This window comes from Esox lucius, chromosome 9, assembly GCF_011004845.1.
Source record: "Esox lucius isolate fEsoLuc1 chromosome 9, fEsoLuc1.pri, whole genome shotgun sequence".
NCBI lineage: Eukaryota > Metazoa > Chordata > Actinopteri > Esociformes > Esocidae > Esox > Esox lucius.
Window position 1 is genome coordinate 13,841,000 of NC_047577.1, and position 26,516 is coordinate 13,867,515.

At 42.5% G+C, this 26,516-nt stretch overlaps 2 protein-coding genes across 3 annotated transcripts in view; one reads left to right on the plus strand and one right to left on the minus strand.

The window, feature by feature from the left end:
* Nucleotides 1-23,728, minus strand: slkb (STE20-like kinase b). The gene is made up of 18 exons (XM_010873034.4): nucleotides 22,956-23,728; nucleotides 21,218-21,382; nucleotides 13,930-13,978; nucleotides 13,417-13,566; nucleotides 12,314-12,386; nucleotides 11,884-12,078; nucleotides 11,254-11,335; nucleotides 10,096-10,227; nucleotides 9,045-9,908; nucleotides 8,711-8,841; nucleotides 8,219-8,342; nucleotides 7,252-7,431; nucleotides 3,427-3,556; nucleotides 2,400-2,524; nucleotides 1,924-2,115; nucleotides 1,449-1,574; nucleotides 1,250-1,363; nucleotides 1-808 (listed from the first exon to the last, which is right to left on the minus strand). The coding sequence occupies exons 1-18, from the start codon at nucleotides 23,106-23,108 to the stop codon at nucleotides 662-664; spliced, it is 3,132 nt and encodes a 1,043-aa protein (XP_010871336.2). The 5' UTR covers nucleotides 23,109-23,728; the 3' UTR covers nucleotides 1-661.
* Nucleotides 20,205-26,516, plus strand: part of stn1 (STN1 subunit of CST complex) — a 10,138-nt gene continuing 3,826 nt past the window's right edge. Inside the window, exons 1-7 of one of the 2 annotated variants that reach the window (XM_020049819.2) lie at nucleotides 20,205-20,224; nucleotides 24,542-24,718; nucleotides 24,928-25,023; nucleotides 25,158-25,235; nucleotides 25,430-25,606; nucleotides 25,696-25,822; nucleotides 26,109-26,259. In XM_020049819.2, coding sequence (XP_019905378.2) covers nucleotides 24,571-24,718; nucleotides 24,928-25,023; nucleotides 25,158-25,235; nucleotides 25,430-25,606; nucleotides 25,696-25,822; nucleotides 26,109-26,259 — 777 coding nt within the window. In that variant the 5' untranslated portion in view covers nucleotides 20,205-20,224; nucleotides 24,542-24,570. Of the gene's footprint in view, nucleotides 20,225-24,386; nucleotides 24,496-24,541; nucleotides 24,719-24,927; nucleotides 25,024-25,157; nucleotides 25,236-25,429; nucleotides 25,607-25,695; nucleotides 25,823-26,108; nucleotides 26,260-26,516 lie in introns of those variants that run through there. The other variant, XM_034294106.1, reaches the window with a different exon arrangement.

Below are 26,516 nucleotides of genomic sequence, written 5' to 3' on the forward strand. Positions count from 1 at the left end.
AAAAAAATAAATAAAAAAATTAAATAAAAAAGGGAATTGGCCAGGAACACTTCAGTGGATGGGAGGCAAGGTTTTGGGTAACATCGGGCCAGAGTACTGGACATGAAAATGCATAATGTCAAGAACGTCCCTCATAGCTCTATTTGTCATCATGTGAAAAGAGGAAGTTACAAGACTGTAATAATAAAACTGGGCTGTGTTCAGTCGATTCAGAAAAAAAGTTTTGAAATGGAGTGAAACAGGGAGGTACTACTTCTATAATAAGAACACAGATTTACGCATTCTGTAGCAAAACACTTTGCTATGGTGTCCTATTAAACAGGAACTTGAGATCATTACCATTGAAAGGGTCTTCAAAATGAACACTGTCCATAGCTTGAATGCTACTATCCAATCCTCCTCCGGAGCTAGAGTACACCCCCCCCCCAGAGGGGTAAAGACACACCCCTTGGAGACATCCCCCTTCAGCCCCCTGTTTTGTCATTGTTGGGGGCGGGGCCAAGGCAGCAGAGGTTTAGTCTGTGTTAAATCATTAGTCTGTGTGCGTTTGTGTCAGCTCAGTCGGATGTGTATCCATCTGGAGGGTGTATCTGTTCGTTGTGTGTTTTGTGTGTTCCTTCAATGTGTGTGTGCGGGGTGCTTATGTCCCTGCGGACTGCACTCAGAAGCCAGTGGAGTGAACACTGGGGATGGGGTAGAACTTGGAGATTCGGCTCTGGGCCGACGGGTTAAGGCACTCTGACTCCCCGCTCATCTTGAAGAAGACCTCCTGCTCCTGAAGCTTCCTGGCAAACTCGTCCTCCAGGGCCTGAGGAGAACCGACACAAATTACACATTGTAGCCCTGAACACCAGATATAATTAATGCTTAGTTTTATATTACGCAGACTGGTCATATAGATTACTGTGTCTGCATAACACAAATGCCTTAGTTGCTAAGCTTGCTGTTTTGTGGATTTCTCTCGGCTTTACTTCTCATGTCTGTATTACCAGAGTAAACTTGATCCCGGGTTTAGCACAAAGACAGTGGCTGTTTGTAAATGTGAGGAAGTAGACTATGCTGATGTATTGAATCATGCCTCGTCCAATAGTTTAAAGATGACATTTTAGCTAAACCAATGAAGTGCTGTAACACCGGTACACCGGTACTCTGTGGTCTATGTTCACTGACAACAAAAAAACAATGGTTTAAACAAAGAAACAAAAAAAGTTTCCCCATCAATGGATAGCAGTTATGGTGTAGCAGTTACCTTCTTTCTTGGCCGGAGTTTGTCTCTCCACTCCTTCAGCTCCTGGCTGTGCTCCTCATCCAGCTCCTTCAGCTTATGAGTCTCGTGTTCAATCAGCAGGTGGCACTTTTCATTCTGCAATACACACACAGGGTGTGACACACTGCACTAAATACCACAGATGTGTCTGCATAATGTGCGTGTTCTGGTAATACGATACCTGGAGTTGCTGGAGTTCCCTTATGTTGGCATCACATTGCTGCTGAAGGTCTCTCATCTGGTTCTCATGTTTCTGATGCTGGTGGAGCCTCTCATTCTTCTGCCTCTTCTCCTCCTGGGCTGCAAACTGGAACACGAACACACACAAACACACACAACGGTTATTTTAAGTTCCTGTTTACCATTTATCCACATCACTGTTTGTTCTGCTTGTCTGAATAGCCTACCATTAGAGATGGAACTTGATACAGGCTTCATTTGCGCTGGCAGAGCTTGACTGTCCACGAAACACTGCCAATCCACACCCACCCTACGTTTGCCCTACTTCGAAACCGACTAAACCCTTCAGTGCCCAGGAAAGTCCATTTGTCTTGAAAGTCCCCTGCCCCTTGAAAACAACGCCTACAGGTCCCTCATTCTCTTTTGGAACACAGCCTCTACTCAGGTTCCAGTAACAGTTGGGGATTTTTTTTCACCTGTTTGATCTTCTCCCTCTCCTGCTCTGGGGTGATGGGGCCCCCGGTGATGCGCAGGCTCTTCTTGAACATGGCCATGCGCGTCTTGGCCTCGCTACGCTGAATCTTCGGTAAGCGGGCCCGCTCCTGTGTCTGGCGGTTCTTCATCTCCTCAATGAGACGCTGGTTGTACCGCTGCATCTGCTCCATTTCCTACGGAGTCAGACAGAGTGGGAGTGTGGGAAAGAGAAAGAAAGAGAGACAGAATCATTTGTTTTCATATATCTGGGTTATCTGGGGGCACTTGAGAAGTTCCCAAAATATGGGCCAGGTTTTTCTTCAGTCTGGCAAGATGCACTAACACACTTGGCTGAAATCTGAAACGGACAACAGCCCAAATCAGAGTAGCTATGTGTTCAGCTGCGTGCTCCTGTTAAGCCTTATGAGGTCATATCAAAAATCAGCTGTTGTTTGGGACTCTGGAAGCCTCACTGTACCTTCTCGTGCCTCTTGAGCAGCTGGTGTCTCTGCATGAAGTACTGGTCTTTCAGCTGCTGTTTGAGCAACTGGTGTTTCTCCTGTAGGTGGCGCTCTTCCAGCTCCCACATAGCTGCTTCCCGCGCTGCATGGAGCAAGAAATACAAACAGTCAGTCCAAAGAGACACAGCGCAACAGGGCCGATCAGCATAACATTATTAGAGTGGGCCCTTACAATCAGCGACTCTATACGCATTCCATTTTCACTTTTCGCTCACTAACCGCTTAGCCTGGGACATTTTTGTGAGACACTTTCCCTTCGTACGTTCAGTCATTCCAAACCTGGTTCATAACATGCGGCCCGAATTAAAGTCTTACAGCCCTGAAGATTGTGAGCATTTCTGCTGAGCTATTTCAGTACACTGAAGCGTATTACGTGCTGGATGACTGGGATCAGATGGGCCAGTGTTAGTCAGTAGGCCACTGTTCGGTTTAGTTCATGTTACGGAATCAGGGGTTTAGGTATGAGGACCTCTGTGAAGTTGAATCATGTGAAGCATTTGTTTGTTAGAAGTTATATGACGTGTCACTGCCTGTTTGCTTTCTACCACATTTTCCTTTCGCTGTTGTGGTTTAGTGACCATGACCTTTGCAAGGTACTGTATCTTGCCGACTGCACGGTGTATCTGTTCAAACAGAGCCATGCATTTTTCTCCCCTACAAATTTCGAGATGTAAAATTCATGATTATGGACTTGTAGCAGATGCTGAGGTCAAAACACGTTTTCTTCAAAGTACATCTCACCAAGCCGATCCGCTTCTTTTCACACGGCTCGCTCAATCAATCCTTTTTCTTGCTAGTATACATGCACTTGAGGTGAGCGCATGTCCCAGCCGACAACCACGGCTGTGCTTACAGGTGCCCAGCCAACCATGTCAGACATCCACTCTGGGCAGGGTACTACGCTCAACACCAACCCCCCACTCCCCCTCCCTGCCTGAAAGGTGTTACAACAGACTAGATACTGTGAAGTACATGCATTGTTACCTCTGAGGAGCTGCTGTTTATGGTTGAGGCAGTCTCTCTCAATGGTGGCCAGCTCGTGTTTATGTTGCTGGATGATCTTCTTAAGAGCACAGTCCAGCTCCTGTTGCTGTTTCTGAAGAAACTCCTGCTCCTGAGGAGGAAAAAGGAACACTGGTACAGTCAAGCCTCTCCACACAGTATTGTCCACACAGGAGGAGGGAAAGGGTCACTTCGGTTGAACGGAAAAGGCCACAAGCAGGCCAACAGGAATAGCACAGAACACACAAACGTTAAAGAGACTCATGTCATTTTTTGTCAATGAGTCAAGACAATCAGATTGACAGTACAGCCCTAAAACCATGCCCTAAAAAGACATGTACAGAACAGTGTTTCAAACCAGAAGTAATAGCACCACACAGGCAAGAATATTGTCTATCCATGAGATAGGAAAGGGGACAATATCACCTCAACTGTTCTGGCTGCCTCAGTCAAACAGCACGCAAACCAGTCACCTCAGAGCACACTGGGGGACAGGTTTACCTGGTGTCATGTTATGCCCATCAGGACAGGGCAGTAATCCAGTATGATGCTTAACAATAGTGTGTGTGTGTCCTCCTCCCAATGTTCCCCACAAAGATATTGGAAGATCCATGTCTGGTGAATGCGAACAGGGTCCAGGCCATAGGTTTCCAATCCAATCAGAGTTGACCTCTAGCCAAGCACGGCTTGACATAATGGACCACACTCTTGACAATGTAGACCTCTGGAGGTTTTCTGACAGATGTGATTTGTTTGCATGTCGTCAGTGCCGTGGTTCCGTTGCGGACTGTTGATGCTAATGCTAACTTTAGGGTTGATGGTGTCGCACTGCCTTTAGACCATCCATCCACATTCTAATCAGCCCAGGTAAAGAGAAAGCAGTGCACCCGAACACACAGTGCGACAAAATACCACCGATGTGAATGGATCCACTGGTGTGTGAGAGCGGGAATAGGACAGATCTCAATCAAACCAAGAGGGGAAACGTTACGCTACAATCAAGAGGCTCAACTTACATCCTGCATGGGGGCATTGAAGAGAGTGCAGGAGGATAACTGAAGGGATTTGATCATAACCTGGGACACTCCCTATAAATAACAACAAATTCATTACAGTTACAGTCCACGATTTCAGGGCACCGGATGTAAAAGTAGCCCCGGCGATCCAAAACGGGTCCCAGAAAATTTAATTTTTAAAATGGAACTAACTAATGGAATATCACGTAAAAGCCTAGCAAAGGCTAGGTTTCCATTAGCTTGGCGTCCAGTGACTTCCAATGGATAAAAGTTTATATACACTATACAACTCATTAATGCCAAAAACCAAATGAGTCAAATACATGTCCTTAAAACACTACTGATTGATATTGAATAAACAGTTGAAGTTGGAAAGCCACGTATTTCTGATGCACACTACCTTGTCACGTGGAGCTGCAATAATTTTGCTATATAATATAAACAATATCACTTTTTATTAGTCTCACAGAATGTCTTGTGTCTGGGTGACAATCCTATTTCCTGTTTGGGTTACGGCATGCGGAACCTCATAAACAAATTCTAGTGACGGCACAAAGGTCAACATCGACCGCTTTGATAAGGATGACAATGTATTCCATACAAATCTGATAAGTAGACGGATGCAAGATCTGGATGTATGAGCCAACATCTCAGACTTTAAACTAGACAAAATCATTTGTCTAAAGCACATAAGCTACAGATCTGGGATCAGGGTAGATGAGAAGTGGCAGTTTCACACCGATTTAGACACGTTATATAAACAGTTTGTGGGTACAAACGCTAGCAGTTATAAATAGGCACTAGACTGATTGGGCTATCCTCTTACAAGGGAACTCATGGATTTAATACTGACAGAGTACAGAAGTGCATGGATAAACAGCTCAATATTCACATTCACAATTGGCAATGGTTGATAAAAGTAAAACCCTTCCAAACAAGAAACTGAAATTTAAACTTTCCCAAATGGATAGTTCAAAGAAGGGGTGATATTCACCCCTTTGAGCAGGCACATTCTTGAAAGGTTAGCAGAGCAGACGGTTAGCATATGACATACATATGGGTGAGGTAATGAGCTGGGTTTGTGCCAAATATAATGCTTTCCATGAAAGCCAAAAAGAGTTCTTTTTTAGTTTCGCCAGACCACAATATGTTTGAAATTCTTCAAAAGAACATTCAAGGTTGGCTTTCTTGTTTAATGACTTTATTCTTACCACCCTACTGTGAAGGCCAGATATGTAGTGAGCTTGGCATAAGAGCCTGTAGCTCTGTCAAAGTTTCTATTGGCCTCTTGGTTCTCTCAGTCTTGGTTCTCTAAACAGTCCTACTTGGTCGGTCATTCGGTTTGAAGGGACGGCGTGATCTAGGCAGAGTGTTGGTAGTACCATACACCTTGCACTTGACCATACTGAAGTTCCTTCATTCTCATTCCCCTGATCTTTCAATAACCTTTTTCTGTGCTTTTTTTGAAAGCTCCTTGATGTTCACGGCCGAGTTACCCATTTAATTCACTGACAGAGGGAACATACAGAAACTGCTGAATTCACATTAAAATCATGTAAGTCTGAGGTAACTGAGGTGGAGGAGATTCAACTTAGTTAGTGATTTTTTATGTGATTGGTATCACCTGAGAAACAATAGGATTGTTGGGGACTTAATTAACTGAATACATTTCACAAAATGGATTAAATAAATAGCCATAAAAGGTGTGGAGTAGGATTTGTGAATAAGTAGATGATTTAGTTATTTATTCCTTTCCAGATATGCTGACTTGGCATGTATCTAGCCAGCTAACTGTGGTTTACAGGTAGCTGTAACTGTTAACGTTAAAGTAGAAACATACTTTCCATATTGATGCCTCTGTTCTAACATTACATTTGACACCTGTTAAAGGAATGAACTAGCCTTTGCTTAACTTAAACGTAAGATTTTTAGAATGGGTCTAAAGGCTGTTTTATACTTAATCTAAAGATATTTAATTAATACTCTAAAGACAGTTGGAATGGCTAAATACAGTTGTTGCAACTGTCCTTGGAGACAATAAATATTTTCAAATATGACTGCTGTGGTTTCTTTTGTCATGGTTACTGAAGGTGAAACAACTAGATTCCCTGCAGTCAAACACTATTTTACACTATGACACTAGTATCTATTAGTTAGAATTAGATTGTTCATGCTATAAAATCAGCTGGTCAAACAGTAAATGAGTTTAAACGGGTAGTGAATTGCAACTGCAATTATGTTTAGGTTGGAGAGAATCAAATTAGGCCAGGGACCCTGCCTAAGAAGAGAATAAAAGCATGTTATGTGATTGTGCTTCAGGAGGAAAATAAAATGGGACTGAAATCAAACAGACAATTAGACAAAAATTTCATGATTTTGGCTCGACTAAAACTTGAGTAAAAGTCCTGAAATATAAAGTAAAGTAAATGTAAGTAATCTCCAAATGAGTAAAATGTGACTAAAAATAGATTTTTACCAAAATACTATGACTTGATTCATTGTTGTTTATTTAAACTTTATTTTACCATGAAAACCAATTAAGAACAAATTCTTATTAACGGCCTGGCAAGAACGCAAAATCTGAAATAGCTGCCAAAATCAACACTGATTGATTGATGGACCAACTGTAAATAGCCTTTAAATACTCTTCAGATGTGTTAGATCCTACAGTACCAATGAGTCTCTTCCTGACTGTCCTTCACACATACTGGGCCTACATCATTTTGACGAGCCAGTCCTTCAGCAACACTGTCATGAAAAGCCCCCCCCACCCCCCACCGCCGCCGCCTACCTCTTTCTTGCGGTTCTTGAGAATGTTCTGGAACTTGGACAGCTCCTTGTCCTGCTCGGCCTTGATACGTTTGGCCTCGTCCCTCAGCCGGTTAGTGTGCTCCTGCTCCAGCCTCTCGATGGTCTGCTTCTGTTGCCTCTCCAGGTTCTCCACCTCCTGGTCGTACTGACGTTTCTTACTCTGTAGAACGAGGATTTCATGTTGATTCGGCGTCAGGTAGTCACTTTCACTAGAAACAGAACTCGCGTCTAAGCACTGGTCGTCAACAAAGGATTTTATAATCGTAGAAAGCGACGGCATTTCACTGGCATCCAGTCAGCCATGGAGGCACAGGGGGTAGTGGATTCATCTAAACTGTGAGTGACACGGACTGATATACAGAAGGGTTTACCGTGTCCAGGAATAAGTCATGACGCAGGACAGGCAAAGGCTCATGAGAGTCGAGGTATGGACAGTGTATGCCTCTGCAGAACTCGGCAAGGACTAACTGATCTTACTGGGTTAATACAGCTTACGGTTTTCGCAGGCATGCATAGTTTAAGGATGCTTCTTGGGGATTGGTTGCGACCAGACCGGTAGCCAATCAGACCTCACTGTGCCAGGTTGGGTTGAAATCAGACCAAGGTCAAGAATAGACCAGCAAATATGGTACAACACAGCACCTTTTTTTTTACCCTGTTTTTCTCCCTAATGTTCTGATATCCAATTCGTAATTTAGGCCATGCTCATAGGCAACTACCAGCGCTCTTGGGAGAGTTGATGTCAACATGTGTCTTCCCTAAAGCATGTCTTGGTTCTTATCAGGAAGCATGTTCAACCAGGACGTCAACACCGCAATTCCTGTGTCAGAAGGAACGTGTCAGTCACCTATTGAGGCCAAAGGCTGATTCTTCAGCTGCACCATTCAGGGGCCCTAACAGATCACGTTCCCAAGCACATCTCACTGAGAAAATGGGTAGTGACTCACGGTCATCTCCTGTTCAAAACGGCGGTATATCTGCTCTTTTTGCTGCTGTAGTTTGTTGCTTAGCTGCTGCTGGGCCCTTTGCTCCTCCTTCTGAAGGAGACGCAGCTCCCTTAGCTCCTGGCGCCTAGGAGAGGAAAGGAAGAGGAGTAAACCATGAGTGAGGAAAGTATTTCCCCCCCTAAAGGACATGAACCAATTCAAAGCAGTGGAAAAGAAAGTGTCTCTTTTGAGACCAATGAAAACATGTAAAATGATGTGTCTATGCATGAGACAGTGAGTGGTACTTGCATTATTTTAAATCAAACATTATTGTAAGATAAACTACAATATCAATAGATAAACTACAATAGGCTACAATATCTAGCGCAGTCCATTCAGTGAAGTCTTAAACAAGAGTTTATACAGCAGAAGAGACAGATTATTTGAGAGCATATACAGTAGTACAAAGAACAGCATATTGGTTGGGGTTAATGTACAGAAAGGAATCTTTACCTGAGGAATCTCATCTCCTCATTCTTGGTGTCATTGTCGGTTACGATCTTAGACGTCGTCACGCTAACTTCAACACCGTCCACCATGAACCTACGGGTCTTCTTCAGTGTCTTCTTCTGCCGCTTGGTGTCCTGGGAAATCATTATGGAGGCTATAAATATACAATTAATAAACCATAACTTGACTACCTTACGGTACAAATCATCAGGGATTATAGGAACGGCGATTTAATGCATGAAGCAATTCCTGTCCATGAAAGTTATTACTTAATGACTCAATTGTTGCCAGTGTATTTAGTGAAGGTAATTCTCAAGAGAGTGTTGCGAAAACATGCCTGTATGGAGACAGTTCCTGGCTCCTTGGTTTTAGTCAAGAAGCTGGAGATAGACAGATTCATGTCTATGCTGCTGTTATCTGCAGCGGAACTACTTCCAGAATCCGAATCCTTCTCATCCTTAGACTTGACTGGAGTCCCAGTCTCCTCCGCAGTCAGCTTTTCCTCCACTAACTCCACATCTTTTTCGCCTTCCTCGACTTTCAGGACAGTGGGCGTTAGAGGTGTGGTTTTGTCTTCCACTTGACTCTCCTCTGGGATCAGCACGATGACCTTTGCCTTTATAGCAGATTCCTTGTTGGTCAGATCCACCAGAATCTTGTCTTCCTTCACCTCTTCTGTGGTAACCTCACTGACCGGGACATCAGCTGTGTCCACTTCCTTCTCGTTGTGATTAGAGATAGCCAGTTGTTCCAGCTCCTTGTCGGGTGTGACAACTTCAGAATTGGAAATGGCTTCTTCGGGTTGAGGATCTGCTGGTTTCTCAGCTGGTTCTGGGGAACCTATGTGCATGGGTTCTGCTGGGGTATCCTTTGCTATTTCTGGAACATTATTGTCCTCTTCATTCACCTCTATTGGTTTCTCACCGATTTCTGTTATCTCTCCATTTGCTGGAATGTTAGTGGTCCCCTCTAATTTCTCCACTTCGGCGTGGGCAGAGGTCTCCTCTACAAAGTTATTATCCACCTCGTGGTCCATCCCTGGCTTGACAATACACGGTTCTGAGATCGTTCCAACAGTAGTGGGAAAGACTGGTTCAGTCTTCTCTGGTACAGATTCCAAGATGGAAGCTGAGGGAGACTGAGGGAGTTTTTCGTCCTCCGAACTGGCAATGCTAGCATCAGATGCGGCACGTTTGTGACCCTGGGAAAGAGGTAAAGAATCCACACGTTGGTCAATACATATTTCATAAACAGTTATGTCAGGTCCTTTTTAGGTCAAGCTAGAATCAACAGCTAGTCAGAGGACCGCAGAAGAAAAAACAATCTATATTAATTCACGGCTGTTGATGTGGCTCCTTTCCAACTGCCCCCCGTGTCATTTAACATACCCGTTGAGTCTCTCCTTCGTCTTCCTCCTCTTCTTCCTTGTGTTCCTCAATCTCCTCGTAGACCTCAGCCTTGGCTTCAGCAATGAGCTCTCTCAGTGGTCTGCTGTCAGTCACAGTGCTCACAAATGGGTGCTGCAATGACATAAACAAACTGAGGACTCCTTCAGATACAATATTATGTTGTCCGATTGGAATGTTCTTCTGTACCTACACCGCATCGGAAATGAAAATGTGCATTATTTAAAGATTTTCAGGGCATCAGGTCACCTAGCAGTTAGAGCATCTGACCAGCACTGAAACGTTGGTAGACCCAATCCCAGGGTATGTTCTTGAGAAAGGCAGTTTGCCCCAGGTCGTTAAATGAGAATGTGTTCTGACTCAACGTAGCTGGTAAAATAAAGGTAAAAAAACTATAAAATACTAGGTAAAAAAAAATATATATATACACAAATCACATACACTAAAAAGAAACAAATATTTAGTAAAAAAATTTGAATAACTGTCTTCAAAAGAACTGAAAACATTCAACTTAATACATAGTAGTTTGTGCACTAGCTCTCTGACTGTACAGTACTATAGTCATTACAATAAACCCTTCAGCCGTGCAAGAAAAATATTACATTTTACCTTAACCTTTTTCGGACAGGAAACCTGCTGAACATAACCAATCAGTGGCCTGAGAATGTGCAGCTTCTTTGCCATCAACACCTTCATCGGTGGCAGACTACCGTTTCGGATTTTTACGCCCATTTTTGCCAAAAGACACTAACAATAGTCTTGTTGTCCTATTACACACTGAGCTCCTATGTGTGTCCTCCTGACTCTGAATCTCCTTAGATGGTGTGTGCATGTAAGTCATTCCGTCTGGTTGGGCGGTCGCAGCTTAAACCCTTTTGAAAAAAAAAAAAAGCCTGTTGTGCTGACGAAGGCGCCGATGGGATAAGTGTCGTTAGCGAGCTAGCTAGCACAACAGGGAGCCGGTTGACACAGATTCTCCTTAGATGTACTGGATGAGCAGCTGTCGGATCATGATAATTGAGGGACAACATGACCACGTATTTAAATTCGACAGGTGGCTGTGGCTTGGAGAACTGTGTTTCTCAGTCGGGGGGCGGGGGTGTGAAAAGAAGGAGAGAACAGATAAAGGCTTCCTGTTACCTGCAGTAGCTGGGCCACATTCCACCGGTTATCCACATTCTTATCCAGACACTTCCTTAGGAAGTCACTGAACTCCGGAGACCTGAAGAGCATTTCAATGGAGATACAGTACAGCAGATGGGTTCACATTCGGCCGTAAAGGAATGAATAGTAACTTTGGCTATTTGATCATACAGTAAAAACATAAGCCATGCTATTGACAATGTATATTAAAAAAAAAGTCTGAACATTATGCAGATACAGACACTAAATCAGCATACAAGTATGTCTTATAGAAATATAATCTAGATTCTATGTGTATATTATGTCTCTGTTCATACCTCTGAAATCCATTTAGCTGAAGTTGAGTTAGTATAACATACAGTACCATCGCCACACTGGATTGGGTACAGTAGCTACTACATGTACTTCAGGCCATGAAGTCCAGTTAAGAAGGACTGGGCTGGATATACGCATTGTGATTTAACAGAGACTGACTGGCCTACAGCGCTTCCCATTTAATTGGGAGTTCCAGCCGCGGACAGCGGGGTAATTAAAGCATGTCTGTGGCGGACAAAAAAATAAATAAACCTGTCCACCTTCACAGTCCTGCTCCATTACCGGCTGACACCGTGACACTTCCAGGCGTACCATTTTGACGGCTGCATCAGAGTAGGCGGCTCGGCCTTGGCAATTTTGAGCAGGACTCTCATGGGGTTCATCTCGTGGTTGGGAGGCTCCACCTGGGCCAACTCAATCAGTGTGACCCCCAGGGACCAGATGTCTGCCTTGTAGTCGTACGGCCGGTCCTTGGACGTCTCACACATCACTACTTCCGGGGCCATCCTGAAACAAAGGTTTGATGGGAACGACAAAACGTTGCAATCCCGGGAAAGTGCTGCTCGAATCTTGGACGTGTGGTCTTTCACAATATGAGAACTTACACGGTGCGGTGTAGTGCAGTGGCGATAGTAGAGGTAATTGTTCTTTATTACTTTATTAGGTGTTCTGCTGTCTCGATGAAATAGAGGCCTATTTTGATGTCAATTTGATGCATGACGGGCAACAGGCGGTTCCTCACCAATACGGCGTCCCGATGAAGGAGTCTCTCCTCTGCAGAGTCTTGGTGTTTTTGGCCGACACGCCAAAATCAGCTAAAACACAGAAGTGACACGGTGCTGCTGTTAACGGCTAGGGTACAACACCGTTTGTTAATGCTTAGAACAAATAAGAGTAACCTACTAGAGCCTTGTCATTGAAACATGACCTACAGCGCTAACATCAAATCCAAAAAACCACTGAAGCAGAACAGTAATCTTGTTAACAGTAAGGTGACGACACATAAAACACATTTACATAATGACTACATCTGGACAATGACGTCCTGTGCGTTTCATAACGTTTTGTGCGTGAATTTGAATAATCTTCCACACAGAGGCCTTGTACTGCCTGTCACTGTCAATGACAATCAGGCTTTTAAAGCCACCTTTGTTTGGTCCAAGTTCTGAAGACTGTCTGTGGTGCCACACTGAGCATGTTACATCCACTGCACCATGACTCATCCTAATACACAATCTACTGGACATTATGATGCATCGGGAGCTTACTGTGAGGATCACTCACTGTCAGCCAGTAGGACAGAACAACACCAGTAGAACACGCTTTCCTAACACACAATTGGTTGGAAGGCAATATGCATTGCTTTAAGAGCATTCTAATTGGGTTCCTAAAATACCGATACCTACGTGACAAACCAAATGTTTACTGGGCAGTGAGGTGTGTCTGTTTTCGAATGAACAAAACTGTACTGTCTGTAAACTGATGTTTCATTCACACCATGTTTGGAACACTGTACCGGTGGTGGTAGTTAAAAAATTCCCCCTGCTCCCGCTGCGTCTTTTAACCAGATTGTGACCTGAAATAGCCATGCAATGTGTTCCTCTTTGCGCACCATAGTAAACAATATTTGTGCCAGAATACAAATGTTTCTTTTTACACAAGTGCAGGTAGTCATTTGTCAGGTTTACAGGTTTTTTTCCCCCGGTTTGGGACATAATGAATAATACGACCCTGTCCTTGGTAGTTAGTTAGTGAAATTCCACACCGGTAGGTAGTGGAGTTACCCAGATGGTAGCTTTTGAAGTTGATAGATTAACACCATTCTGTCTTTCATCACTCTCTTACCTAGTTTCACATCTCCATTCAGGGACAGCAGGATGTTTCCAGCCTTCAGGTCTCTGTGGATCACCTTGTGGTCATGGAGGTAGAGGAGGGCCTGCAGGGTCTGCTTGCAAACCACCCGGATCTGAGGCTCTGTCAGGGGCCTCTCCAGCTCTGCGGAATGAGGAACACAATTACACACTGAGAATTCTCCTCACCCACCAGATTTTTCACACGCGCACACACTTAAAACCACAGTAATATGACTAACAGCAGTTACTGTTGAACTGGCTGAGACTCACACGTGGTGTTATTTATCAATGTATTATACACAGTACACGAGTGTTCTACTTACACCTAGTTCAGTACCACTATACTGTTTCTTGATTTTTTTTGTCACTCCCTTTACATGGCAGTCACATGATAATCATTACCACATTTTATCTTGTTCCTGAGGATTTCCTAGTGACTTCCTACAGCCTACTGACTTGCTGCACATCCTTCTGCACGGAAGTGAATGTTCAGACGCCGACTCACCCAACATGATGGCGTCCACGGCTCCACCGGCACAGAACTCGATCAGAATCTACGACGGGGAAAGAAGGTTTGGTCAGATTACGCCACGGAGACGACGTGAATATTCATGTAAATCTACGAGGTTAAAATTCCTCAACAGCCACTACAGTAATGCCATACATTTACAACAAGCAAAGGTACATTGAATATGTACACATTCATATTTTGGTAAGCCATTTTTCCATCATATGGACCAATTGGAAATTAGCTGCTGTCTGTTTGAAACCAGTAGCGCTACTGTCCAATACAGGGTGTCAAGGTTTATAGTTTAATGACAACACGTGACAACACAATGAACTCTACTCTTCCTGTCAATCGGGCCCAAGTTGTTACCTGATCGTTAGGTTTTGCTGAGACACACCAAGAATTTCTACAATAAAATTGATGACACTGTCTAGAATGGACTTCATTTATTAACATACCTTAAATATACTGGTATCTATGAGGTAATTAATTTTGATGTAATCTTGCATTGTATGATCATGGGATGTACAATTAAAGCTATCGCATTGAGGTATTACATGTATGACAGGTGAGTGTCATCTCACGCAGGACAGAGATGGAATCTTATGGCCTTCATAATATTACACAGCGCTGAGACCAGAGAAGCAAGACAGCATGCATTTCACTGACGATATAAACGCTGTGGTCTGGGTTCTCTTCAGGGGGCTACTATAATGGAATCCGTTGGGATAATTCTTATGGGTAAACTTAGATTGTAACATGGACTATGAGCTATTAACATTCAGCAACCTTTGTTACCTGCTTCATCACAAAAAGGTTTTGTTGGTTAGGGACGATATTCAAGTTCTAATCTGGGATGTGTTTTTTCTTTTAGTTAATAATGATTGCGGTTACATGGACATGAGTGAGGACATGAACCTAACCTACAGGCACATTTTGCAATGGCCCTTCTGTCCACATTTTTAATAAGTGAATTTAAAAGTGAACCTGTTTCTGCCCAGGTTCAGTGATGGAAACCTGCTGAGCCCTAATGGGTTTTAAGAAGCTCTCAATATGGCCGCCGCACGCTGCTAATATAAGAGGATTGAGCAGAGAGAGGCCGTTCTGATGCTCTGCTAAAGGGGTATTCTCAGGGCGTAAACACAAAGCCTAGAGTCTTATTTCCCAGATCTCAGTAGAACTATGGATTGTTGTTCTTAAATGACTCTAACGCTTTCTTCGTGCTGTACCTGTCTGTTCAGTATTATGTCATATCTGCTGTTTTCTGTCTACGCCTGGAAGAGTAATGATGATCCTGGTGAAATCCTAGCTGGCCAGAACTTTTAGCCCTTTCCTCCAAATAGGATTAGGAGTTTCCATGCAGACGGGGGGGAGAGGGGGTTGGCCTAGCATTATGGGCGGCAGTTATGCGGGTAGATTCAGGGGACAGACACTTAACTATTCAAAGTGCTGGGTGATACAGTAGTACTGTAGTTTTAGCTTAACCTGGGCTAGTCCTGGTATAACACCTGGCTCTTCTGCATTAGGGCGGTAGCCTAATCTAGCCTTGTCGCTCGAGGCACCAACTAGGCGAACAAAAAGAAAACGACAAACTCAAGATCTCCACAACAATGACTGCACTCAAACACGCTGGAAACACTTAGGGTGGAGTAGAATGGGTAAATGCTGCTTACACAGAGACAATGTTAGAAATGTTTGTCTAAATACGTGAAGAGAAGGAACCCAAAAACAAAACTTCCTCGATGTAACGATCGAGAAATGATTACCTACTTTCCATTCTCTTGCCTAAGTATTTAAAAGGTCAGTAGATCCTATCACATTGTTAGGTTGAGCAAACCGAGGTCACCACTGTGGCAACAATGACATTTTAGGAAACAACCATTCCTTTTCTTTGCCGGCCACTAACCGCACCGTGCTCTAACAAAAAACCTTTCAAGCTCATCCTACCCTCCCTAACAAAACCTTTGTAACATAAGACAGTCCGTTCCAGCTTGGCCCAGCCTTAAGACAGTCCAGTCCATTCATACATACAGACCCTTGTAGTGTTGTTTCAATGGTAGGCGAGCTGTTGTTTTAGCCGGGATTCACACAATAGGCCGAACTGTGGGTCTTTACAGTGGCAGACGATTGGAGTGGAACTGGAGGGCTGTGGCCGTGACTTCCTCTCCCACACACATACACAGCCTTCTGGCAAGTGTTTCAAGTGGTGCAGAGAGTGAGAGTGGGAGAGGACACAACACTGAGATATGATATTAGCCACGCAGCTGCTAGGTTATCTGACAGTTAAAGGTCAAATCAATTCTGGTTTGAGAGGCTATGATACGCAACATGTACAAATAGAATCCTATGACATAGCTTAGCCAGCCCCGCTTAAGGTGAGATGCATTATGGTAGGAAGACGTCCATGAGCACCGTATGAGACTTTAGCCTAGCTTCTCCAAAATATTACTTGCCGAATGGGTAGCTGGTAAGGGAATGAGGGCACATTCCAGAATGGGGCACTGAGGTAATACGAATCCAGTATGACAATGTTGCACTATCATTACTTGAGTCTGTAAATTATAATACCCAGTAAATGTGGTTACTGAACTGTTATTAAAGTCCTATCAAATGGAGAAATAAAAATAAACCCCTATTAGGCTTGACTTGCACGCTACCTTTAACAACATGGGGATTTGTTTCCAAGACACAAGGGCTAATTTCTCTCTGGTTCTGTCTGTCTGTTTCACTCTGTCTGTCTGTCCATCCCCCTGTCTGTATCTGCACACCAGCTACCATGTAAGCCTGGATACAAATCAATACACAACCTCGATTGGAGTGGGACCTATTGTTTGTCAGACAATGGAAAGGAAAGGGCAGAGCACTCAACAGCGCTCTGCCGTGTAACCTAAGACCTCAGGTAATCATCACAGCTTTTTATGAGTCTGATCTCTGACAGGTATGTGCGTATTATTTTATGATCAGCAGGGAGGGAGCACAGTGTCAGACATAAACACTCTTGTCCAGCTCAAAGAAAGCTTTTGTCTCTCATGCTCCTTGGGAGGCTAGGATATGTACAATCTTAGACGCGCCCTTAGAAAACATAACTTTGTGCATGTACATTTTCTACAAATCCTTCTCGTCATAAGGATGCATGGTGGAGCTTTGGTATAATTTCAGCCGGTCGTTATAAAAGTGGTTTTGTGTAGCACATATTGATACTTCCTCACCAAATCTGTATACGTTACACGCTGAACAAAATACAAGAAAACATTGAAAGACAGGTAGAGTATCACATATACAGTGGATATAAAAAGTCTACACACCCCTGTTAAAATTGTTTTTGTGATGTAAAAGAATGAAACAAAGATAAATCATGTCAGAACTTTTTCCTCCGATTAATCACAAATAAAGTTCAGCTGTTCTAGTAGGACTTTCTTGACATTTTCTTAGTTGCATCTCAGAGCAAACGCCATGGTCTGGAGAGAGCTTCCAAAGCATCAGAGGGATCTCATTGTTGAAAGATATCAGTCAGGAGAAGGGTACAAAAGAATTTCCAAAGCATTACCATGGAACACAGTGAAGACAGTCATCACCAAGTGGAGAAAATATGGCACAAGAGAGACATTACCAAGAACTGGACATCCCTCCAGAATTGATGAAAAGACCAGAAGAAAACTGGTCATGGAGGCTGCCAAGAGGCCTACAGCAACATTAAAGGAACTGCAGGAATTTCTGTCAAGTACTGGCTGTGTGTTAAATGTGCCAATCTCCTGTATTCTTCATATGAATGGGCTATGGGGTAGGGTTGCAAGACGGAAGCCTTTTCTTACAAAGAAAAACATCCAAGTCCGGCTTGCAAAGTTTGCAAAAACAAAAATGTCCCCCAAAACATGTGGAAAAATGTGTTATGGTATGATGAAACCAAGGTGGAACTTTTTGGCCATAATTCCAAAAGGTATGTTTGTTGCAAAAACAACACTGCACATCACCCAAAGAACACCACACCCACAGTGAAGCATGGTGGTGGCAGCATCATGTTGTGGCGCTGTTTTTCCTTCAGCTGGAATCGGGGCCTTGGTCATGGTGGAGGGTATTATGAACAGTTCCAAATACCAGGCAATTTTGGCACGTCCGTTAGAAAGCTGAAGATGAAGTTCCCCCTTTCAGCATGACAACGACCCAAAGCACACATCCAAATCCCCATAAGCGTTGCTTCACCAGAAGAAGGTTAACGTCTTGGAATGGCCCAGCCAGAGCCCAAACCTGAATCCAACTGAACATCTCTGGGGTGACCTGAAGAGGGCTGTGCACAGGAGATTATTTAAATGTTTCCCCTATTTTTCAATAGGATTGTTCACGTTATAGATCACATTAAAGGTGGAAAAAGTTCTGACATGATTTATCTTTGTCTCATTCTTTTACATCACAAGAACCTGGCATTTTAACAGTGGTGTGTAGACTTTATATCCACTGGATAACATACAGTGCAGTGCAATAGAAGTGTAAAGTATTTGGAAAGTGACAAATGCTGTTTTGCCTCTGTACTCTAGAACACTGGATTTGTAACGAAACAATAACTTTGATGGTATTTACATCCAGAAACCGTGGACCATGTAGGAATTACGGTCCTTTTTACACAGTCCCTCCATTTTAGGGAAGCAAAAGACATTTTGGTCATTTTCATGAATCAAATCCTACAGTGGGTGCCAAATTATTGAGCCAAAACAAAAAATACTTTGCCATTGCACTATATCGTTCAGATTTCCTTCTATATTTCAACTTATATAAAACTTTGATTCTGAATAAAGGAGTAAAACCCCTAATAGCAGCTTCTTTCTAGTACCCTACAACATGACCAAAATAAAAAAGAAACACTTATTATGATACCATAAAGCTAGCCATAGCATCATTACACTACGATAGATATATCAAGATGAAGATGACATTGCATCTGAGTCCGACTTACTACAGAGAACCCGACCACAGCTCTCACTTTGGACGTACAGGGATTGGATAGCCCTCGAAGGGACCTCCTCACCCCATATTCCTGCAGCACCTCCCAGAGTATCTCCCGGGGGAGCCCCATCGGAGATACAAATTTTCACCTGTTCATACAAAAAATTGTATTGTCACACGCAACCTTCCGGAAGAGACAACGTACAATTCCCTGACAGATAATTCCCACGGCTACTCAGGTCTAAAGACAAAGTTTCGCTCGGTGCATATTGGTGTGGAACGAGCGGAGTATGAAGTCCGGCCTAGTTATCCATGTATAAACAGAATCAACATTTATTTGGACGTAGGGAAGCAACTAAAAAGAAAATCTCACACTGGCACCTCAAAAACACTACTAAAAGCTGTAAAACAGCAGCAGCTCATTGAGAATGCTGTTTCTAGAATGTTAACAAGGACCAAGAGACTAGAGCACATCACTCCAGTTCTTAAATCTTTGCATTGGCTTCCAGTCAGTAACAGAATACATTTCAAAGTGGTGCTTTTAGTTTATAAATCACTGAATGGTTTAGAACCCGAATACATTTCTGATATGTTTGAAGAATATAAACAGAGCAGAACTCTTAGATCCATGAACACAGGTCAGCTAGTAGAGCCCAGAGTCCAAACTAAAACATGTTCAAGCTGCGTTTAACAGTTAGGCGGCACACAACTGGAATAAAGCACATTGATCTGCTTTTATGTATAAATTGTGCTATATAAATAAACTTGGTTGATTGCTTGCTACTATCACCAGCAACAGCACTTGTTTGATGAAGAGCACCATGTTAGTTACCAGGTAAACAACACAGTCAGTGAGTTTATTTCCCTTCCAAAACAGGAGGACAAAGGGCTGTGTGCCTGTGTTGTGCCTTACCACTTACCTCTGGTCCAGTAAGAGTTTCTCATTATACAGTGGGAATAGAAAATAGTATTTACATGTAAATGTTCTTTAAATAGAGCAACATTGTTCAGCGGGCACAAACGCCTTAGGGTAAATTTGTATTCATGAGGACTTTCCCTGTGCATTTCTGTAATCCTTATCTACAGACACAGGTCTTCCCGGAGCAAAGTTATCTAAAATCAGATCTGTAAACCCAATTAAACCCCTAGGTGTTAAACAATGTGTACTCGCAGGTGTGGTTAAATGGATGGACTTTTTTAAGGGAAGTGACAAAATGAATACACCAAAGACAAAGTGATGACAAAAATGTTATGTAATAACAATGGAATACAGAAATTAAATATCAAGTATGGTGACTCCCTAGAATACCAGCTTCAAATGCCTTTTGCATGTTGTCCTGAAAAGACAAGCAAGGTAAGGTTGGGTAATTTACTTCATATACGTTATCAGTCACAGTTATTTTAATGTCTGTGTAGTGTTTTTCTCCTGTTTCATTGTTCTACAGTCTAGTAACCGGCTGGCAAAATCATCACCTTGCTGTGTTCTAGATCTACACTGGAATATGTGCCAACTCTCTGTGACGTCAAACAGTTATTTTCCTTTTCTAGACCAAGAGACTATTTAGACAGCAACAACTGTCATAAACACAATTTAATTTAAAATAACATTGACATAATATGTAAATACAATTTTGGATTCACATTAGCAACAAGAAAAACTCTCACTGTGCTGTACAACTGAACAAATGTGGATGCAGCGCTTTGGTCAGGCCACAGACTTGGAATACCTACAAAGTCACTGTTGTCACTGACCAATATACACTTCTCCTAAAATAAATTTTTTCTACCTGTTAGCAGAGAAGTTTCCCAGGTGGGAAATGGCATGGCCTGTGTGCACTGCAAGCTATCACTGTGCAGACTGCCCATTGCCATAAAAATAACTACATTCCTTAACCGCATTTTGTAGGCTAATATAAACCAGATCAAACACGGAATTAGTTTTGTTTTTTCCCTTATAAATACATCCTTTCCAAACATCAAGAATGAATCATCTACTTCTTCAGTGTCTGTATTCTGATTACAATTTTTAATGGACAACGGTAAGTGTTTTTATTTTTGTGTAATCTGTTAGTCCCTGAACCTGCAAGCATGATAGGGAGGGTTTGATAAGAGGATTCCACGCAAATAAGTCTGACCTTGCATCTGAAATTAGATAAGCTGCCATAAAGTTTAGATGACATAAAGTACCCGAAAGTAGACAAAGACAATTTTGCACACAGCTGATCATAGACACTCAATAAATACTTTCAGTGACTCCATTGAAGTCTGTACTACTATTAAGGACACACTATAACAAGAGCCACGTGTACAAAGCACAAGCCTTCTGAACGTTTCCACATCGACTCACCCAGAGCTTGCCGTCGTAGTAGAAGGCGTCCAGCAGTTTGACAATGTTGTCATGGTCACAGGAGGCCAGGATATCGATCTCCACCATATAGTCCTCGAGCTCCTCCTCCGTTTTGGTATCGATCACTTTAGCTGCAGCCTGTATCCCTGTTAGCTTGTTCTGGGCCTGGCAGACAAAGGGTGAAGTGATTGGTTTATTATGGAAGCTTATGAAAACGGAACCGTTTGGTGGACATTCACAAGAGACATACAAGGTTGAGGGGGAGTGTTAGTTTATGGGAAATTCAAACTATAGAACACACAGGGTTTAGTTATTTTTCTGACAATGACAAATAGCTAAAAGCAGCAAACAGACACTTCTTTCAAATGCATGTCACATCTTTGAGGAAATCATCACAGCACCAAGTCCTGATTCCTTTGAAAGTGGAAACGTCTGCTGTTTGTTTTGGCTGTGTCTAATAGCAGCATGTACTGGATGCGGCCCACAGAGACATGGGATGTAACACATCCTCCTGACCTGGGTGTTTCCTGAGGTCATGTTGCCAGGCATACTGCAGGTTGGCTATATATTCATTGTCCTGTATCATCACATTATGCACAATCAAATTCACAGGATGAATTTGATTGTGCATTCAATATGGACACACGCCTTTCTCTGGCACTAAGACGGAGAGATTCGAGGCCAGTCTCAATACGAAGATTCATCATAAGATTGTAGCATATTATAGCCTAGCTCTCCTGTGGATGGCTCTGAGCCCAGGGCAAATATTTCTTTTATTTCCTAAGTTATTTTCCATATCGCCAATTGTTGCCCAATTAACACCATATAGGTCAATCATTTACTAGGGGTAGTTTTATGGTAACTGTTGTTGTTCTTTTTTAACTGTAGTTTGTAGCAGTAATGTTCACACGACTGCGGTTATGTAACTGAGAAATATGGATTTAATACATTGACAAGCCAATAGCAACAACTACTATATCTAGTATAGCAATTAGTATAACAAATAGTTTTTCTGAGAAACCATAACTGACCAGCAGTGTTATTTGAACTGAAAAACATTCTAAACAAAGAGCCTTCATGGCAGGGATTCAGATAGCTATTGTAATACCATTACACCATGAACAAAAATAGGCTAGTGGCTACAGATAACAGACGTGCTAATTGGAATGGTTTTGCCATAGCTGCCTTGCTGCCTCGCTTACCGGCCGGCTTTGTCACTCATGTAAATTACACAACTACATGATTTCCTAAATATGTTGCTGAATGCATTGAGCTTGGTGAAAACAATGCAAGAACAATTCAAAAATGAATAGGGACTAATCACTAATCTAACACTATTCAGGGCTGACGTGAACGGCCTAACAATAAAAATCGGAGGCGCGTGGGTATGTTAAGTGGGGCTACGACCACTACCATTTTAAGGACAGTCATAATCAGGGTGTTATCCAAAACACGTGTTATGAAAGGGATAGCAGGGTTTGCTGGCATAACAAAATAATTATGCCAGCGGAGGTCAAAGACTAGATTAATGGAATTGCTTGCGACAGTGGGCTAAGCAACATTGTCATAAGCTATGTCACATGGGTGGGCTAGAAAAGGTTGTATATGTTTACTTGACTGTAGGTGAGTTCAGTAAGTCAAATAAATTCGAGCTCAAGATAATTGCAACATTGTAGCAAACGCATCCGTGACACTCTTTCTAATTATACCAATGACGTAAATGGCAACCCACTCCTACCTTGTAGACCTTTCCGAAGGCTCCGTCTCCCAGCTCTCCAATTATCTCCCATATCTCCTCTGGATTCTCATCTCGGTGCACATGTTCATATTGCTTCTTCTTCTTCTCAGCGCCCAATTTAAAGATTTTACGGAAATTGAAAAAGGATGCCATTTTCAAGCCCGCTTTCTTCAGATTGACAGTTGACGAAGGAATTTAAATTTGCCAGCAATACATCACTTTGCTTATGCTCGAATCGCAGTTCTTCCCACGTGTCCCTAGTGTTGTTGTGAATCAAGAAAGGTCTGGTTTGGCATATTCAAAAGGTTACAATGTTAAAACAATTTAATCTGTACAATTTAACACAAATCAATGATGAACAAACCCGTTATAATGACAAATTGAGATGAAATCAAGTTATTTTTATCCCATAACACAACATAGTCCCACCCACATCACGGGGTAATGTTGATTCTAATACCAACAATATTCAGATGGATGTCTCCTGGCATTGTATATCCGTCCAAAGAATAGACTTTCAAAGGGCTAAGTAAGCACGGGAAGCTGCCGTTGTTCCTCAACTCTCAACAACGCTAACTGCGATTCTCTTTCCTCAACCAGAAACCAGACAGAGGAGGCAACGATACAACAATTCTAAATAATTGGATTCCATAAAATACAATATTATGTCGCCGAAAGTCCCTGGAATTAATTAAATAGCTAATAAAACACCGTCTGCATGGTAAAACAAGGTTCTTTCCTTCGGCGAGGCACGGGGTCCAATAATCTAGCGGATTTGGTGTCAAATGCGCGTTCACCGGCGCGCAACTGTAGTTCTTTCGCTTCTTCATGCTTGACTGATGCGGGAGAAAACAGTAACTAGAAAAGCACATTGGTTGTACAGTCAGTACTGGAGGAGTGCAGGCCACCAAGCTTTGTGTTACCCAGTATTCATAAACGTTTAAAAAAGAGACCGTAAAACATTCCACTTAATTGCAATGATGGCTTATTATATTTTGCAGAAGACAATTCAATGCATGTGACAAGCCTATTGTTCAACAAAACAACATTTTGTAATTCACAAATAACATTAATAAAGAGACAAGCCATGTAGCCTTATTATAAGTATTGAAAATTTCCCCTAAAATTGACAATTGCATCAATATGAGAGAGAGAAACAACGTCTGGTGGATTTCTTTCTTCTCTCGTTCTTCTATTAAGACTACATGTCCCAGATACTATTGAGAGACGTGCACCCGCACGTACGGGCAGGAATTTAACTTTCCAACGTTGTTGTCATACCAAAATATATTAAAATCATAATATAAAAAAATCGTTTATTGTGGAACATAATGTAGAAATAGTTTGCATAAATGGATGGATAATTTAATTGTATTTATTTTTATATATACAATTACGTTTACGCGTTAATAGCAACGTGACCGGAAATGTTGACTTTTTTTTGTCTGTACGTTTTGGCAAATCTCAAAACATTTCCCGGGAACGGCTGCAACTACCAAGGCAGCAAACAAACTAACCTAACCAAGCAACGAATAGACAGGTAAACTATCTTAATTTAGTTCGCATGCTTCTTTTGGTTTTGCTAGATCGTGTGGAATGAGTGGCCAATGGTGCTATGCAGGCTGAAGAGAGAGATCCAGAGAATCAAAGTGTAGGGGAGGAACCTCCTTCGATTCTGTGGGGACTGGACCCAATGTTCAACGCTTATTCCAGGCTCTATGTCAAAGACATCCTACAGATGAGAGAATCCTGTCAAGTACCAGGTATTGTAAGCCCTTATCCTCAGTCATTGGCCAACAGAATGTGTATGCGCTCACACCACTGAGATTACTAAAATATGACACTCATAACAATAATTTTTCTAGATAACCTCAAGCCTATAAATATTAGGGACAGCACATGCCATGCGCTGATATTTACTGTAGCTAAGATAACCTTGAAGATATGTCCATTATTTTCTGTCTTTCCACAGGAATCTATTTCTACAACTCACATCCAATTTTCAAAGTAGATGTGCTTGGGACTGTAGTGTACAAGCGAGAAAGAGAAGACTTCTTCTGTTATGGGGGTATTGACCTGAATATTTTAATGTGCATGGTCTTCCTACCATATCTTTTCTATTCATATCAATGAAACTATTGTACTCACAAACAAATAGCCTATTGAGGTCATGTCAATAAATCAAACTTCTAATTTTTACAGTGGATGATGGCACTGGTGTTATAAATTGCCTTTGCTGGAAAGATGAACAGTGTAAAGATCAGGGTGACACTGCTAAATGTACGTATCTAATTAAAGAAAAACTGACTGGTATTCTCTCTCTCTCTGTCTCTCTCTCTCTGTGCGCATGCGTGCATGCTTGCGCGCATACAGTATATACCTATGATATATTGTCAATACAATTGTTGTTTTCTAAGAATTTACTGTTAGTCCCCTGTTGTCTTGATCATTATGGTTGGTGTCGTCATTATCAGCAGGTGCCACGTCCCTGGGCAGCAGCACTCACGGAGGCTTTGACCCAGCCAATGAACTGAAGAAGCTCTGTCAAGCCCAACGCTGCCTCTCCACCCTGGACATCGGGGAACTCCTGAGGGTACGAGGGCCTGTCAAGACCTCCAGGCAACAGAGGGAGGTCATGGCCTCTACATACTGTGAGTGGCAGTGGGCAGATCACACACACATGCAAACGTGCGCTTCCTATGTAATGTGTCACACCTCCCCCCCATTGTGGTCTTTGTAGATAAGGTGTCGGACCCGGTGATGGTCGTCCAGATCTCTTGGATGATGGAGGTTCCTCGCCTCTACAGGGAGTGTTATGACAAACCACTTCGCCTGGAGAACGGTGCTCAGGACCCTAACGCACCAGGGTTGGACAAACTTATTATTTTTTTTAAATATATGTTACTGGTTAATGAGTTGCAGCACCTTGCTATTTTTCTCCCTGTGAATGGCGAAGTTATGGTTATCCCCCCCCCCCCCCCCCCACTAGTTAGCGTCATTTCAATCTCTGCATGTATTCTATTCATCTTTACCATTCTATATTTGGGGTAAAATCCATCTGTATTGTTGGAAAAAGTCCTTTAGGTAAGCATCTCACTGTTATTCTACACCAGTTATCCACAAAATAACAACAAACTAACATTTGACTTGCAGTACCTCGGCTGTGTCCCTTCTTGGCAAAGCGACACGAATTCTAAAGGACTTCCTGAAAGACAGAGAGGTCACTAGGTTCAGACCGTACGATATCCAGGAGATTCTACAGCCACTGGTCTCCAGCCAACCCCAGAAGACAATGTCCAAACAAGTAAGCATCTGCCTATAGTGTAGATTTAAGGAATATGATATATTTAATATAAGGAACATGTGGAGGCCTTATAAAGGGTTTATGGGCTCTTTAAAGCCCATCGCAGCAAGATGACATTGCCACAAACATTACCGCGCAGATGTGCTTCACACTGTTACCTCGCATACCTCTTTGCGGTTCATTTCTTGCATCATATTGCCATTGAAGAAAACAAATCAGTTGTTGGGTCCCCCTCTGAGGTGTTGTTTATTTAAATT

Excerpts from the sequence above, each read along its gene's own strand:
- slkb (XM_010873034.4), bottom strand. The coding sequence starts at position 23,108 with ATGGCATCCTTTTTCAATTTCCGTAAAATCTTTAAATTGGGCGCTGAG. Across the intron at positions 11,336-11,883 it reads CTGATGCAGCCGTCAAAATG|GTCTCCGGAGTTCAGTGACT; the intron begins GTACGCCTGGAA and ends AATGCTCTTCAG. Across the intron at positions 9,909-10,095 it reads ACGAAGGAGAGACTCAACGG|GGTCACAAACGTGCCGCATC; the intron begins GTATGTTAAATG and ends CCTCTTTCCCAG.